At 42.9% G+C, this 15,003-nt stretch overlaps 1 protein-coding gene across 1 annotated transcript in view; it reads left to right on the top strand.

Annotated features, from left to right (window-relative positions):
- ITGA5 (integrin subunit alpha 5) overlaps positions 1-15,003 on the top strand; it is a 93,531-nt gene that overhangs the window by 72,686 nt on the left and 5,842 nt on the right. The window contains exons 18-24 of the mRNA XM_032210304.1: positions 1,234-1,371; positions 1,892-1,959; positions 4,709-4,859; positions 6,579-6,671; positions 7,780-7,859; positions 8,599-8,679; positions 13,672-13,771. Coding sequence (XP_032066195.1) covers positions 1,234-1,371; positions 1,892-1,959; positions 4,709-4,859; positions 6,579-6,671; positions 7,780-7,859; positions 8,599-8,679; positions 13,672-13,771 — 711 coding nt within the window. The remainder of the gene's footprint in view (positions 1-1,233; positions 1,372-1,891; positions 1,960-4,708; positions 4,860-6,578; positions 6,672-7,779; positions 7,860-8,598; positions 8,680-13,671; positions 13,772-15,003) is intronic.

Genomic DNA, 15,003 nt, shown 5'->3' on the forward strand with positions numbered 1-15,003 from the left:
TCAATCGTAAGGATACAAGCAACAACGTTACAGTCCTGCAGTCATAAGTGGGGGGAGATGAAGACTAATAGTAATAGTAATGCAGCCTTAGTGAATGGTTTGACAGTGGTGAGGGAATTATTTGTTTAGCAAAGTGATGATGTTTGGGGAAAAACTGTTCTTGTGTCTAGTTGCCTTGATGTGCAGTGCTCTATAGCATCATTTTGAGGGTAGGAGTGGAAACAATTTATGTCCAGGATGCGAGGGGTCTGTAAATATTTTCACGACACTCTTTAAGACTTGTGCAGTGTACAGGTCCTCAATGGAAGGCAGGTTGGCAGTAATTGTTTTTTCTGGAGTTCTGATTATCCTCTGAAGTCTGGGTCTGTCTTGTTGGGTTGCAGAACCAAACCAGACAGTTATAGAGGTGCAGATGACAGACTCAATCATTCATCTGTAGGACTGAATCAGCAGCTCCTTGGACAGTTTGAGCTTCCTAAGTTGATGCAGAAAGAACATTCTTTGTTGTGCTTTTTGATGACATTTTTGATGTTTGCATATAATAATTGAGGGTTAGGAGTGTAGGAATATTGTAAATACAGTGTAGCCAGGATATGGTAGGTTATGAAGCTCTGGTTTGCAGAGGAGCAGTGGTGGGTTTCAAAAATTGTTCAAACCTACTCTGTGGGTGTGGCCTCCTTTGTGGGAGTGGCTTGCCACCCATGTGACTGGATGGGAGTGGCTTGCCACCCATGTGACCGGATATGAAGATGCCGACGACACTTATCAGAACCACCTTAAATTACCTCACACACAGCACTGGCATGCATAAGAATATGATGTAAACTTGTTTTTTAAAAGGCATCTTTGGTTTGCGTTAAAACAACTTCAACACACACAATGTTCTGATTGCACCACAAACACAGTAGTCATCCTTACCTTTCACAGAGGCACTGAGTTTTATAAATATGAGCATGATAGTGTAGAATAATCATATCCAAGGACCAGTAGTGGGTTTCAAAAAATTTTGGAACCTCTTCTGTAGGTGTGGCCTGCTTTCCGGGTCCACTGGTGGAACCTCTTCTAACCGGTTCGGTAGATTTGACGAACCGGTTCTACCGAATAGGTGTGAACTGGTAGGAACCCACCTCTGCAGAGGAGCCAAAACAGAGCAAACAAGCCCACATGACAGTAGCATGCATTTCTTCATAACTTATTCCCCACCATGCTCAACGCCTTCCTCTGTCTCTCCAGAATGAGTCAGAATTCCGGGACAAGCTCTCTCCCATCCATCTGTCACTGAACTTCTCATTGGATCCAGAGGCACCACCAGATGTCCATGGCCTGCATCCCATCCTTAACTACCACACACGCAACCACATTGAACAGAAGGTATGATCCGTGCAGCCTTTGAAGGTGTCAAAGAAGGCTTTGCCTAGCAAGAAGAATGGAATCTGAGTGTTGCTTGCAAATGAATTGGATACCCATGACTTAGAAAGACCTTCCCTTGTTCCTGGTAAAACTTTAGTCATCTGCCAAGGAAATAGCAATAGCAATAGTACTTATATTCCTCATCATAGTGCTTTACAGCCCTCTTGAAGTGGTTTACAGAGTCAGCCTATTGCCCCTAACAATCTGGGTTCTCATTTTACTGACCTCAGAAAGATGGAAGGTTGAATCAACCTTGAGCCAGTGAGAATCAGATTGCCGGCAGCCAGCAATCAGCAGAAGTAGCCTGCAGTAATGCATTCTAACCACTGCGCCACCATGGCGCAGAAAGAAAGAAAGAAGTAAATGAATGAATTCTATTATTCCTCCCACCCCCCCAGCTTAATTTATGATTGGACAGTACTTTTAACACATGTGAAGAAGGTTGAGTTTCATCTGACTTGTAGCTGGAATTCTTTCCCAGGCCCAGATTCAGCTGGACTGTGGAGAGGACAATGTCTGTGTCCCTGACCTGCAACTTGATGTCTTTGGGTAAGTCTCTGCCATGTCATTTCCCTGCCGTACCACAAGCAAGGATAAAGGTGGACAGCTGTGTACTACTTGTATTTTCTTGATCTCAAGAAATCCAAAGAGAGTCTCCTCTTTCCTAAATCTAATATTTTGCATCCTCTTATGCATTTTGAACACCAATACAATACAATACAATAGCAGAGTTGGAAGGGACCTTGGAGGTCTTCTAATCCAACCCCCTGCCTAGGCAGGAAACCCTATACCGTTCCAGACAAATAGTCTGACTTTGGAGGAGTCAAGCAATGGAAATGGTCCATGACCCATTCAGTAATGTTGTTTTCCAATATCTGCTGATTTGCAAGTCAACTCTACCTTTTTAGTAGGAGTGTGCTTAGCATCTTCCAGAATACTTCTGGAGCGATCAGAACAGTACTGGAAATCACTTCTGGTTAGCCCAGAGCAGCCCATCCTAAGCTTGAAATGCAACTTGCATGCATAATTTAATGTGCTTTTAGCCCTGGGGACCAGTGGATCTGTATTGTCCCTTTCTTAAACATTGACCATTTGGTATCTTTTCCCATCGTGAGATGGAAATGCAGGCATGCAAGATTTCCAACTGGAAAATGTAGATTTGCAATTCCTTCCAGGTGCAATCCTTTTTGCTCTTTCGTTACCAACTGATCAGCGGTGGGATTCCAAATCTTTTCCTAAAGGTTCTATGAGAGAGCGCTTTGCACATGTGCACTTCCTGCGCGCGCGCAGCACTCAAAGACCGCCCTCGGTGTCAGCGCTGGTGAGCAGAGCTGTTGTTTAGCTCAGCTGAGGCATGGCAATCCACTCTGCCGCGCAAATCAGCTGAGCTAAAAAACAAGGGAATAAATGACAGGGGACGGGAGGGTGGAGCCAACAGAGGTGGTATTTGCCGGTTCTCCGAACTACTCAAAATTTCCGCTACCAGTTCACGAGAACCAGTCCAAACCAGCTAAATACCACCTCTGCAACGGATCCATTCATGGTCTCTTTTAAATGTTTCACATCTTTTGTTGCTTGTAACACAAACAGACGTACACATCAACATTAACACACTTTGAGGAATGATATCCCCTTTTTACATCCTCACCTACAATGATGGCCCCCAACTTTTAAGGCTCTGTGGACTGGTGGTGATGGCGGCAGTGGTGGCGGCAGTGGGGGGGAGAGAAGGGATGGTTGTGCACAAGCGGCAGGCGCATCCACCCATCCCATACACAAATAGAGCTTCACCCACTTGCCCACTGCTTGCATGGATTTACCGAGCCGCAGGCCAGGAGTTGAGGACCCCTTGGGCTAGCATATTGTTTCCAATACAAATAAATATGAAATGAACGTGCTCTGTGAATCAATTGTATGAATAAGGAAGGTGATAAATAGTTGTTCAGAAAAGACTACATGCCCAATAGATACTTCCTATCTGAATCTCTACACTAGTCGAAAGAGGAAATATGCAGTTGCAGAATGCATGCTTTGCATGCCAAAAAGTCTCTTTTTAATGCTTGGCTCAGAAAGAAATGTCAGAAAGTCTTTGCTGATCAACGTGGACAAGAATGAACGAGATCATAGCTGTACTATCTGACCCCCTTCTTGAGTGCAGTCCTAGAGCTATCTAAAAACAATTATTGTGCTACAGTTTTAGTATTACTGAGAGTCAATGTATTAAGTGTATTTAATTTCAGTTAAATGTAGTTGGAAAGGAAAGATAATTGCCCTGATTCTAGTCCAACCAGAGCTGGAGGGGACCAGATTGGGAATCCTGGTGTAGGGAGCTGACCAGAGAAACACAGTTTAAGCACCTTCTAAATACCAACATAGCTCTATTAGCAATGTGCTTGTGATAAAACGGAGACTTCCGTGAGGTCTACACCTTGTAATAACTGTTAGTCCAGGACAAAACCACAATCCCTTTTCTATGCTGCAGAATCTTTATCTGACATGGACACCAAGCACAATGTTTTGATTAATGGGTGTAAAACCTAGGAATGAGCCAATTTTTAGGTGCTTGAGAAGAACTAACATTTTCATATGTTACAAAGGGGGGTGGGGGAGAGAAATACTTGAAACTTTCCAGACCTTGTTGACTCATTGGTTATATAAAACAACTTTCTACCAAGGTTGTGGAGAAGAGTACGAAGTTCAGACTGATTTAAATTGTACGTCTGAAGATTTAGTTGACTAGGGTCACCTGAAAGAGACATAAAAGTACAGTACTCCTTTCTCTGAACTCTCCGGATGGTGCCCAAATAATTACTGGTATTTTTCGGAATATAAGATGTACCGGAGTATAAGACGCACCAAGATTTTAAAGAGGCATGTTTTTTTAAAAAAAAAAGTTTTTGCACTCTGCAGACCTCCCAAAAACTTTGTCAAAAAAAGGGCATGCATAGCCTTTAGGAAGTTTGTAGAGTGCTCCTATGGGCTGGAGGGGGGGGGGGCAAAATCAATCCATTTTTTGCTCATTTCTGCCCTCCCCAGCCCCCAGGAGCACTCTGCAAGGCTCCTAAAGGCTATGCACGGCCATTTGGGTGAAGGGGGCGGGGTTTCAGGAGGCCAAAAATGCTGTATTCAGTGTATAAGATGCACCCAGATTTTCAGCCTCTTTTTTGAGAGGAAAAAGGTGTGTCTTATACTTCGAAAAATACGGTAGCTTTGCTGCCTTTGATCTTGCCCTCATTGTTTCAGATTTCTTTTTGTTTTGATGCGTGCACTCATTCATTGTGGATTTCACCTTTCGCAGGGACCCAACTGTTGCCTTTCTGGGAAACAAGAATTCGCTTAACCTTTCATTCCATGCCATGAATCGTGGAGAAGGTGGTGCCTATGAAGCTGAACTCCATGTGACAATCCCACCCGAGGCAGACTATTCAGGAATTCAACGCAACTACGGCGTAAGTGCTCCTTAACGAACCTTCTCCCTCAAAATCCAATGATGTTCCATCCATTAGTTGTCAAACTAGAGTATGAAGTACAACATGGGGACTGATAGAAGCCCTGGGACACATCTTCTGTTCTTTGAACAAAGTGTAAAAGATTGTGAATTGTGGGGGCATGTTGTGAATTCCAGCGGTGCGGTGACCTAGATATGGAGTTCTCACTTCACAATCAGGAGGCTGTGAGTTCAATCCTAGGTAGAGGCAGATATTTCTCTCTCTGGGCACAATGAGAATATATCTGCTGCACAAAATTCTGCATTGGCGACAGGAAGGGCATCTGGCCATTAAGAACTCTCTGCTTGCCCAGACTCCACCCTGCAAGAGATTCTGGGGTCGTTGAAAAATGATGATGTTGTGAATTCCAGCAGGTCAATATTTCTGATTTCTAAAGCAACAAAAATACAACAGTGGTTGGGGGGGTGGCATTTCAAAACATTAACATATTCCGTTAATCCTTGGAAGCTTATGCCACAATAAATATGCTGGCCAAAAGTACCACATGACTCATTATTTTCAAAAATTCAAGCGATCATAAAGTGACTCCATTTCAGTTGCCAGTCAGTACAAACACAATTGTGTGGCTAGGTGAGACAGTTGTTAAGTGAATTTTGCCCCATTTTACAACCTTTCCTGCCACAGTTGTTAAGTGAATCACTGTAGTTGTTAAGTTAGCATCACGGTTGTTAAGTGAATCTGGCTTCCCCATTGACGTTGCTTGTCAGAAGGTCACAAAAGACAGTCGCATGTTCTGGGACACTGCAGCTGTCATAAATACGAACCAGTTGCCAAGCATCCAAATTTTGAACAAGTGACCATGGGGATGGTGCAATGGCTGTAAGTGTAGGAAACAATCATAAGTCACTTTTTTCAGTGATGCTGTAACTTCAAAGAGTCACTAAATGAATTGTTGTAAGTCAAGGACCACCTGTATCGAGCTGATATTCATGCTTCTCACCCACCATCCCAGAAGATTCTCGGAATTACAAGAATGAAAAGGCTACATTATTTACCCTGTTCTTTATTCTATTTTTTAATGCATTTTTGGCTGCTCCTGATTGATCACAGTCTTCTCCCTTTTAAAAAAAAAACACCCCTAAATCTTTTAAAATTGAAGAATCAATTCAATTTGGGTATAAACATTAGAAAGCCCTTTTTAGGAACTAAATTGTGCAGAAACATAGAAACCTAATAGTTTAAGTCCATAAAAACATTCTTCCCTTTCATGTAACAGAAGGGAAATGCTTTCTCTACGCTGCGAGCTATTGGTTTTATGTACACGTGATTATAAATATTTCAGCAGAACCCTTTTTACTCATGTATACACTGGAGCAGATGAAATGGATTGAAGCTCACGTGAAAAGTTTGTTAAGAGGCTTCTATCCTAGCAGTAAGAATTATAACAAGTCGGACAAGATAGTGAAAGCGCGCAGGCCTCTTTGCTCTTTAGCCATTGGTATCCAAAGCTTATTACCTTTAACTTTGATGATAACACACAAATCCCCCATGGATTTGTCTAAATCAGGGGTGTCAAACTGGCGGCCCACAGGCCAGATGCATCCTGTGCAGGCCACGCCCACCCCAGCTCCACGAAGGAGGGGAATGTCACATGACAACATGACGGGGCAAGTTTGATACCCGTGGTCTTAACGTACTTTTTCTTTGTCTTTCCTTTAGAACATTTCCAGCCAGAGCTGCCGTTATGACACCGTGAACGATACAAATATGGTTATCTGTGACCTTGGCAACCCGATGAAAGCAGGTGTCAGTGTGAGTGTTGCTGCTATGTACTAAGGCAGTGGTCCCCAACCTTTTTCACACCAGGGACTAGTTTCGTGGAAGACTGTTTTCTCCACAGAGTGGGAGGTGGGGGGGGAGGGAGGAGCACACAACCTAGATCCCTTGCAGTAGGAATTTATAGTAGGGTTCAACTTCCTATGACAGTGATGGCTAACCTTTTTCCCATTGCGTGGCAAAAGCGGGGGGAGCGCAGGGGTGTGTGTGCACAGGAATGCCCACATCCATAATTTTATGCGCATGACCCCCCCCCCCCCGCTTTTGGCACGTGATGGACCCATTTTTCACCCTCCCCAGGCCCCAGAGGCTTTCTAGGAGCCTGGGGAGGGCAAAAACAGCCTCCCCTGTCCTCCCCCCATAAATGGCCCTATGGTCAACCCAGAAGTTCAGGAATGGACTTGTGGTTTGCCTGTAGGGCCGTTTTTCGCCTTCAGAAGGCTTCCCTGAAGCCTCTGGAGGGAGAAAAACGGCCCAACACCAAAACCGGAAGTCCATTCCTGAACTTCCGGTTTTCTTGTTTTTCACCTTCCGGAGGTTTCAGGGAAGCTTCCAGAGGGTGAAAAATGGTCAAACATGAAGGCCAAAGTCAGCTGGCCAGCACGCACATGTGTGCTGGACTGTCAGGGCAACGCCTCACCTAACAAATGGCTCAGTGTGCCACCTGTGGCATGCATGCCATAGGTTCGCCATCACTGTCCTATGAGAATCTAATATGATGAGCTGTGGTGAAGGTGAAACGGTGATGCTAGCACTGGGGAGCACTTGCAGATATAGATGAAGCTTCACTTGCTTGCCTGTCATTCACCTTCAGCTGTGCACCTTAGGTTGTAACAGGCCAAAGACAAGTACCATCCAAGACTCAGGGGTTGGAGGCCTCTGTACTAAAGTGTTGGCTTTGGTCTATCAACATGCAACTATTACATCCAAAACAGCCCACTCTGTTACATAGCTGGGTAATGAAGTGTCTGCAAGAAAACAACCAAGGTCCAAGTAAACCCACATGTGCAACCTCTGATACAAGATATCTGAATAAAGCACTTGATCCTAATGCCTTCTTCTTTTTTTGTCTTATCCTTCTTAGCTCTTGGGTGGCCTGCGTTTTACTGTGCCTCGCATCACCGATGCTAAGCCATCCATCCAGTTTGATTTCCAGATTCACAGGTAAAAACACCCAAGATAATCTGCCAGTACCTATTGTGGCCCACCAGCAAAGCTGGCAACAGATTCGGACAGTGAGGAGGTTGGGGGGAACGTGGGCCAGTCCTGGAGTCTGCAGAAGGCTCTGATGAGGGCTCTGTGTCGGAGGCAGAGAGGGGGCCAGAGCCATATGCCAGTTATCAGTTGCCTTCAGAGTCAGACATCAGTGAGGCAGACGAACAGCTGGAGCCTGTTCCCAGTGTGCACATGCGCAGAGTTGCCAGACAAAGGGAAGAGCTAAAGAACAGGGGTCGACTTGGAAGTAAGGCCACAGGTGGATGATGAATGGCCCCTCCCAGAGGAAATAAAAGAGGAGCGAAAGGGGAGTGGAGTTAGCAGGAGACAATTAGTTTGCTTAATTGGTTCGTGACTCTCCGAGACTCCTTGCCAGGTTTTGCAGATATCAGCCTGACAGCTCTCCAATCCAGATAAGGTCTGTGACTGTTAATCCCCCCTTGAAAGACTTTGCTGGATGTGAATGAGCAGAATTCATAGTAAATTCATAAAAGTGTTTTTTTTTTGTCAGGACAAGGAGTTTGCTTCGTGCTCTTGGGAAGCCTAGGTCAGAACAGTGCCCCCCCCCCATCCCCTCCCTTTGAGCTCATAGACAAGTCGAGCAGTTCTTGACTTCCTGGACTATTTCTTTCCTGCACGGTGCTTTGAGTCTACACCCTTCCACATAGCCATATCTGTTTTTTTGCAGCAAGAACGCCAACAATTCTCACAGCGAAGTGGAATCTTTTGTCCTGCGCGTGGAAACTTCCCTTCGCATTTCATCCTATGGGTAAGTATCATGCCAGGAGTAATTATTTTGAATGGTTAAAAGAATGTCCAAGGCCTGCTGTTGCCTGCAAGGCATGCAAATGCTGGAGTTTAATCATAAGCGGGTAAGGGCAAATCACACCTTTAATAACAAAGGAAAGGTGCCATGTGTTGGCAAATCATTTTAACCCTGAAGGCTGCACCAGCTGCCAGGCCAGGAACCCACCTGCCTTTCCATCCCTTCATAAGTTGATCCTCCTCCCTCCCAACAATTTTTAATAAAAGTCTTCCTACTTCCCTGACACCGAGAATGTTGCTCTCTTCTTACTCTGTGTTTTGCCACATGCATTGTTGGGATGATCAGCTAAACAGTGGGGAAAATACAGGTAGTCCTTGACTTACAAGCACAATTGACCCCAAAGTTTAGGTTGCCAAGTGAGAAATTGGGTTAATTGGGGAGTTTTGCCCCATTTTATGACATTTCTTGCCACATTTGTTGTGAATCACCACAATTGTTAAATTAGCAACACCGTTGTTAAGCGAATCTGACTCTCCATTGTCTGCTTGTCAGAAGGTCACAAAAGGAAATCACATGACTGAGGATGCTGTATAAGTATGATAAATGGTCATAAATCACTTTTTTCAGTGCCGTTGTAACTCCGAATGGTCACTAAACTAACTGTTGTGAGGCGAGGACTACCTGTAAAGAAAGAAAATATCCCCAAAGTAGAACTAAAGAGACACTACCAAAAAGTTGGAATTATTCATTCAATAATTTAAAAACGAGTTGAATGAAGTTGGGTCTGGTTGTCTCCCAGTCAATTTACAGTTTTCAATTCATTAGCACAGGCAATATTACTTATGTCTGATTTGGTAAGTGCATCATTAGAGACGTTACACTTGAAAAGTTCCTTTCATGAGAAATGGTCTTTCTTAGATCTTCACCATCTTTCTCTTTCTCTGTTCTCCCTTAAATGAAGACCTGGTTTGCTTTTAGAAGATAACTCTCTAATCACTTACTGCTAAATGTATTGCTTGGATTCAAATATATGCATATTTGACTCTGCTCAGTGCAACCAAATATTCCACATTGGTATAGATTGATCAAATGGGAAACAGTGCTGATATCCAGCACAGGAACATGAAGTTTAGTTGATTGGACAAGCAACTTGCAATATTTTAAAGTGCTGTAGATCCGGTCAACTTGACAATCCCCTTAGCCAAGGATGCCTGGTCCACACTTCAATTTTTGCTGTGCTGATTGCATGAGTTCAGTCTAGGATTTGTGCCCGCTTTCTTATATGACACCAGTGGAATGCTAGTTGCATGAACATTTTCTTATGGAAATATAAGTATCCCTGGGAAATGCTCTCCAATGTGGTTGTTGTTAGTTGTGAAGTCGTGTCTGACCCATCACGACCCCATGGATAACGTTCCTCCAGGCCTTCCTGTCCTCTACCATCCTCTGAAGTCCATTTAAGCTCATGCCTACTGCTTCAGTTTCTCCATCCAACCACCTCATTATCTGCTGTCCCCTTCTTCTTTTGCCCTCCAGCTTTCCCAGCATTAGGATCTTCTTGTCCTTCCTTCTCATCAGGTGGCCAAAGTATTTGAGTTTCATCTTCAGGATCTGGCCTTCTAAAGAGCAGTCAGGGTTGATCTCCTCTAGGACTGATCGGTTTGATCGCCTTGCAGTTCAAGGGACTTGCAGGAGTCTTCTCCACACCATAGTTCAAAGGCTTCAATTCTTTGGCGCTCAACCTTTCTTATGGTCCAACCTTCACAGGCATACATTGCAACTGGAAAATGTGGCAGCAGCTGGTATTTACCCCAAGGGAGCTGTTTTTCTTCTGAAACCTGAAATCTAGTCATCCATGATTATCTCCTCCAGGAAACACAAGCAAGTTATTTAAATAGACATTTTACCGAAAGCTCGGCTAGCTTATATTCAAGGAATATGCAGCTAAAGAGACAATAAAATTTCCCACACGATTTTATGCCCCATGTTGGAGAGTATGAATCAGCTTTTAATTCAAGTACTTTGAGAAAACAGTCCATTTGATTACAGTGATTAGCAAATGTTCTTGATTAGTTAGCGTTCCCTTGAACAAACACCGTGGGGTCTGTTATATTCCAGTCACAAGTTAACACTTGAAACCATTGGTCAAACCTTTTAGACAAGTTTTCTTTTCCCAGTCCTCATGAATCCAGCAGGGCAACTTTCTATATTCCCCCAGTTCCCCAAGAAAATGCCTCTTTCTTAATTAGCAACTCTTGGCAGGTTAGCAGCTTTTGCAGAAGTAGCTTAGAATAACACCTCGTCTAATTGTAGCAATTTAAATGAACGCTCCTTAATCATAAAAGAGTCTGTGCATGATGGAATTTCAAAAGGGAACAAAAAACATATAAACCAGGAATGAGGAAGCTCTAGCCTACAGCCCCGAGGACTCTTATTTCTCATTTATTTATTTATTTATTCCATTTATTAGGCTTGTTTGCTGCTCATCACGCCTAGAGGCAACTCCTGTCTCCTCCTTTTCAAATCCTGCCTTTGACAGTCAGGCTGTTCCACGTGTCTTTCTACTCTCTCACCAAGAAGTCTGTATTTTTCACAGGCTTCAGGTGGTGAGAGCTTCTGGCAGTTGATTTCCAAGGCCTGCTGGTGAACTTCCCCAACATTTGCCTCTTAAAATGCCAAGGATTAAATTTTTGAGGTTCTTCATGCAGAACTTACATTATCTCCGCAACTAAGCAGTCGCCCTCCCTCTGTACCTAGGCTTACTAGACATTTTCTGTTAAAATTATAAAACTGTTTTGAATGAATGCCTCCTAATTTACCAAGTGGTCAAAGATTAATGGGGGGGGGGGAATCACTTCAGGGGGGTTTTAATCTGAGGTAGTTTGAGCATATGCAGATCTTTCTCATTCTATTCTTGATAAAGGAGGGTTGATTCCTGGGAGAAGATGCAAGAGACCCAAATGTTGAGTAGAGCAGGCCATTTACAGATCTTAACACCTATAATTCACCAATCACCAAGAGTCGAAGAGGAGGCATTAAGCAATCTAATGTATACCACCTTAAGTTTCATCATGGGCTAAAGGAATATCATAAATTATAATATTTATAAACATAAGCTGTCTACCATGGACACACATTTCTTAAGAGGTCCCTAAGGGGGCATGCATAAGTGCACCAGCGTGCCTCCTGTCCCAGTCCTGTCCCATTTATATGTATTCTTTACATGTTTATGGCTATGCTTTGCTTATTTTTATCCATTTTTTTCATGTATTTTTCATACTTGTTTCCATGCACTTGTTGACAAATTAAATAAATAAATAAATAAATAAATAAATAAATAAATAAATAAATAAATAAATAAATAAATAAATGCACAACTAGTCACACTCAACCTTGACTAGGCTCAGAAAAATCTCAGCAGGTCTGCTTCCACTGTATTTCCCCCCAAAATATGACCTCCCCCGAAAGTAAATCCTAGCTTGATTTTTACACATATGCCCAATATCAACCATACTCTAAAACGGGCAGAGCCATCGCCATTTTTAATATTTTTATTAAGCAGGAGAATCAAACTATTTTTTATTACTGATTTTTAACAATTACTTTGCTCCATAATGTTTCGGCCCTGTATTTAGTAACAAAAGCATACGAGGCAGAAGGAGATTGCTGGTGGGCTCATTGTATCATATTTTTTGCATTCTATTTGATAAAATAGAACAAAGAAAAAATAGAAAAATAACAAAAGGAAAAAAACACAGCAAACAACAAGAAATAATTATGTGTAAGGGGACGCAGTGGCTCAGTAGCTGAGACACTTAGCATGTCGAAAGGTTGGCAGTTCAGCAGTTCGAATCCCTGGTGCTGCATAACGGAGTGAGCTCCTATTACTTGTCCCAGCTTCTGCCAACTTAGCCATTCCAAAGCATGTAAAAGTGCAAGAAGAACAATAGGGACCACCTTTGGTGGGAAGGTAACAGCATTCCATGCGCCTTCGGCCGCATGATCACAGAGACGTCTTTTGCCAGTGCTGGCTCTATGGCTTTGAAACAGAGATGAGCATCTCCCCCTAGAATCAGGAACGACTAGCACGTATGTGCGAGGGGAACCTTTACCTTATATGTAGGAATATGTACAGTGAGAGGTGTGTACAGCAATTTTGTGTGCGTCTTTCATGTGTGTGGGTGTGAAGTTTGCATAACAGTTCCTTTTTCATTATATCTGGGCCTAGAAGCAATGTTCATGAGTTATAGGTAACACCACTCTTCAGTTCAGTAATTGAAGGCATAAATTTCTTTCTTCCGTGTAAAAGAACTAGTGTCCTGACAGCAAGAAGGATGTAGAAAAACTATTTGCATAGTTCAGCCATCAATTACCATCTAATAAGTACATGGTTCATAGGAATATGATCATCTAAAAATATCCAAGTTCATTTCAAAGTCAATTTAAAATATGTGTCATTTTCCCCCAGAACATAATAACCTTCAGAAATAACAAAAATATATTTAATGAATCATTTATTCTTGTTGCATTTTTATTGTTTTATTAACTTCATTCTGCTTTACTTCATAAATAAAACATACAATACAACATAAAAATAATTATTATCATTGCATTGCTTAATTGTGGATTAAATCCACAGCCTTGGGCCTACTATAAAAGAATGGAATAAAAATATCAAATAAGCAAATCGTATTGTTGCCAAACATTAATTTTGCAATTTGCTTCTCAGTTAAAATAAATACATGTTGAATGCTTAGCCAGAGGAACACACACATGTTCTGATTTCCATGCTTACACATCCCAATATAGCATTGCTATATTAGTAGACATCACAGTGAACTTTATGTGATGTTAAGACTTGATTACTGTTGTTTGGATTTTGCTTTAATTTTGCCTCACATCATTGAGAAATGATTTGCATTGATTATTTAAATTGCTCTAGTCCCCAGTGAATAATTTCTTTGTCTGAAATGCTTTTTTCTACCTCTTCCACAGAGCATCCATGCCAGATGCTGTGGCTCTGCCTGGTTGGGCGCCTGGTAGATCAGTGCAGCGTGAACAAGATATCGGCCCTGGGGTCCGCCATGTCTATCAGGTGGGTGTTTCTTGCTGAGCAGAAGAAGCCGATGGAATAGCTGGGACTTCCCAATGGGCCAAATGTCCTTGGGGGTGCCTATTTTATTTCTGGGATCGGATCAGTGGTGGGCTTCAAAATTTTTTAGAACCTCTTCTGTAGGTGTGGCCTGCTTTGTGGGAGTGGCTTGCCGACCATGTGAACGGGTGGGAGTGGCTTGCCAGTCATGTGACTGGGTGGGTGTGGCCAACTTATAAAATGTGGTGAAACTCACTTAACAACACTCTTGTTTAGCAACCAAAATGTTGGCTCAGAAACTGGCATTTGGAGCGCACAAGTCTTAAAGCTGTCAAGTTCAAGACCCTTGCACCCCTAACCTTTTAGAAAAAAAAACCCAGGGTGTTCAAACTTGACAGCTTTATGACGTAGACTTCAATTTCCAGAATTCCTCCTCAGTCATGTTGACTCAGGAACTCTGGCATTGAAGTGTGCAAATCTTAAAGCTGTCAAGTTACAAGACCCTTGCACCCCTAACCCTTTAGAAAAAAAAACCTCAGGGGTGTTCAAACTTGACAGCTTTAAGACTTGTGGACTTCAACTCCCAGAGTTCCTCCTCTCGCTCTTCATCTTGATGATGTGCGGATGGGCAGGGGGAGGGATCTGGAACCGGTTCTAAACGGCACTGTAGATTTGTGGAACCTCTTCTATAGAAGAGGTTAGAACTGGCAGGAACCCACCCCTGGATCGGACCCAATTCAGCTTCTGAAATGTCCTTTTGTACCAGTCTTTTTCAAAGTGGTAGCCTCCAAATGACTCCACCTCAGCATTCAAAATTCTTAAGGAACATGAGTGTAAGTCACGAGTGTCGAATTAGATTGTGTCACATGACATATTGTGACGGGGGGGTTGCCTTTGCGAAGCCGGGTTGGGCGTGGACTGTGCATGATGCATGCGGCCCACAGGCCGCCAGTTTGACAGATCTGGTGTAAGTCATACGGGCTAAGAATTATGGGAGTTTCAAACCTACACTTCTGAAAGACACTAACAATAAGGAGGCAGATCTAGATTAACACAAGCCATATTAAAGCTCAACCTTCACAGCAATATACCTGCCTAGGTTGATATTGCTGTGAATGTTGAGCTTTATAAGGTTTTATATATATACCTCTGTATAAAGTTATACAGAAGTTACTTTTTCGCATCTGGGATTTTTCCAAAAATAAATGCTTGGCTAACGATGGAAACATGGCTGG

This window comes from Thamnophis elegans, chromosome 2 (assembly GCF_009769535.1).
Source record: "Thamnophis elegans isolate rThaEle1 chromosome 2, rThaEle1.pri, whole genome shotgun sequence".
Lineage (NCBI taxonomy): Eukaryota > Metazoa > Chordata > Lepidosauria > Squamata > Colubridae > Thamnophis > Thamnophis elegans.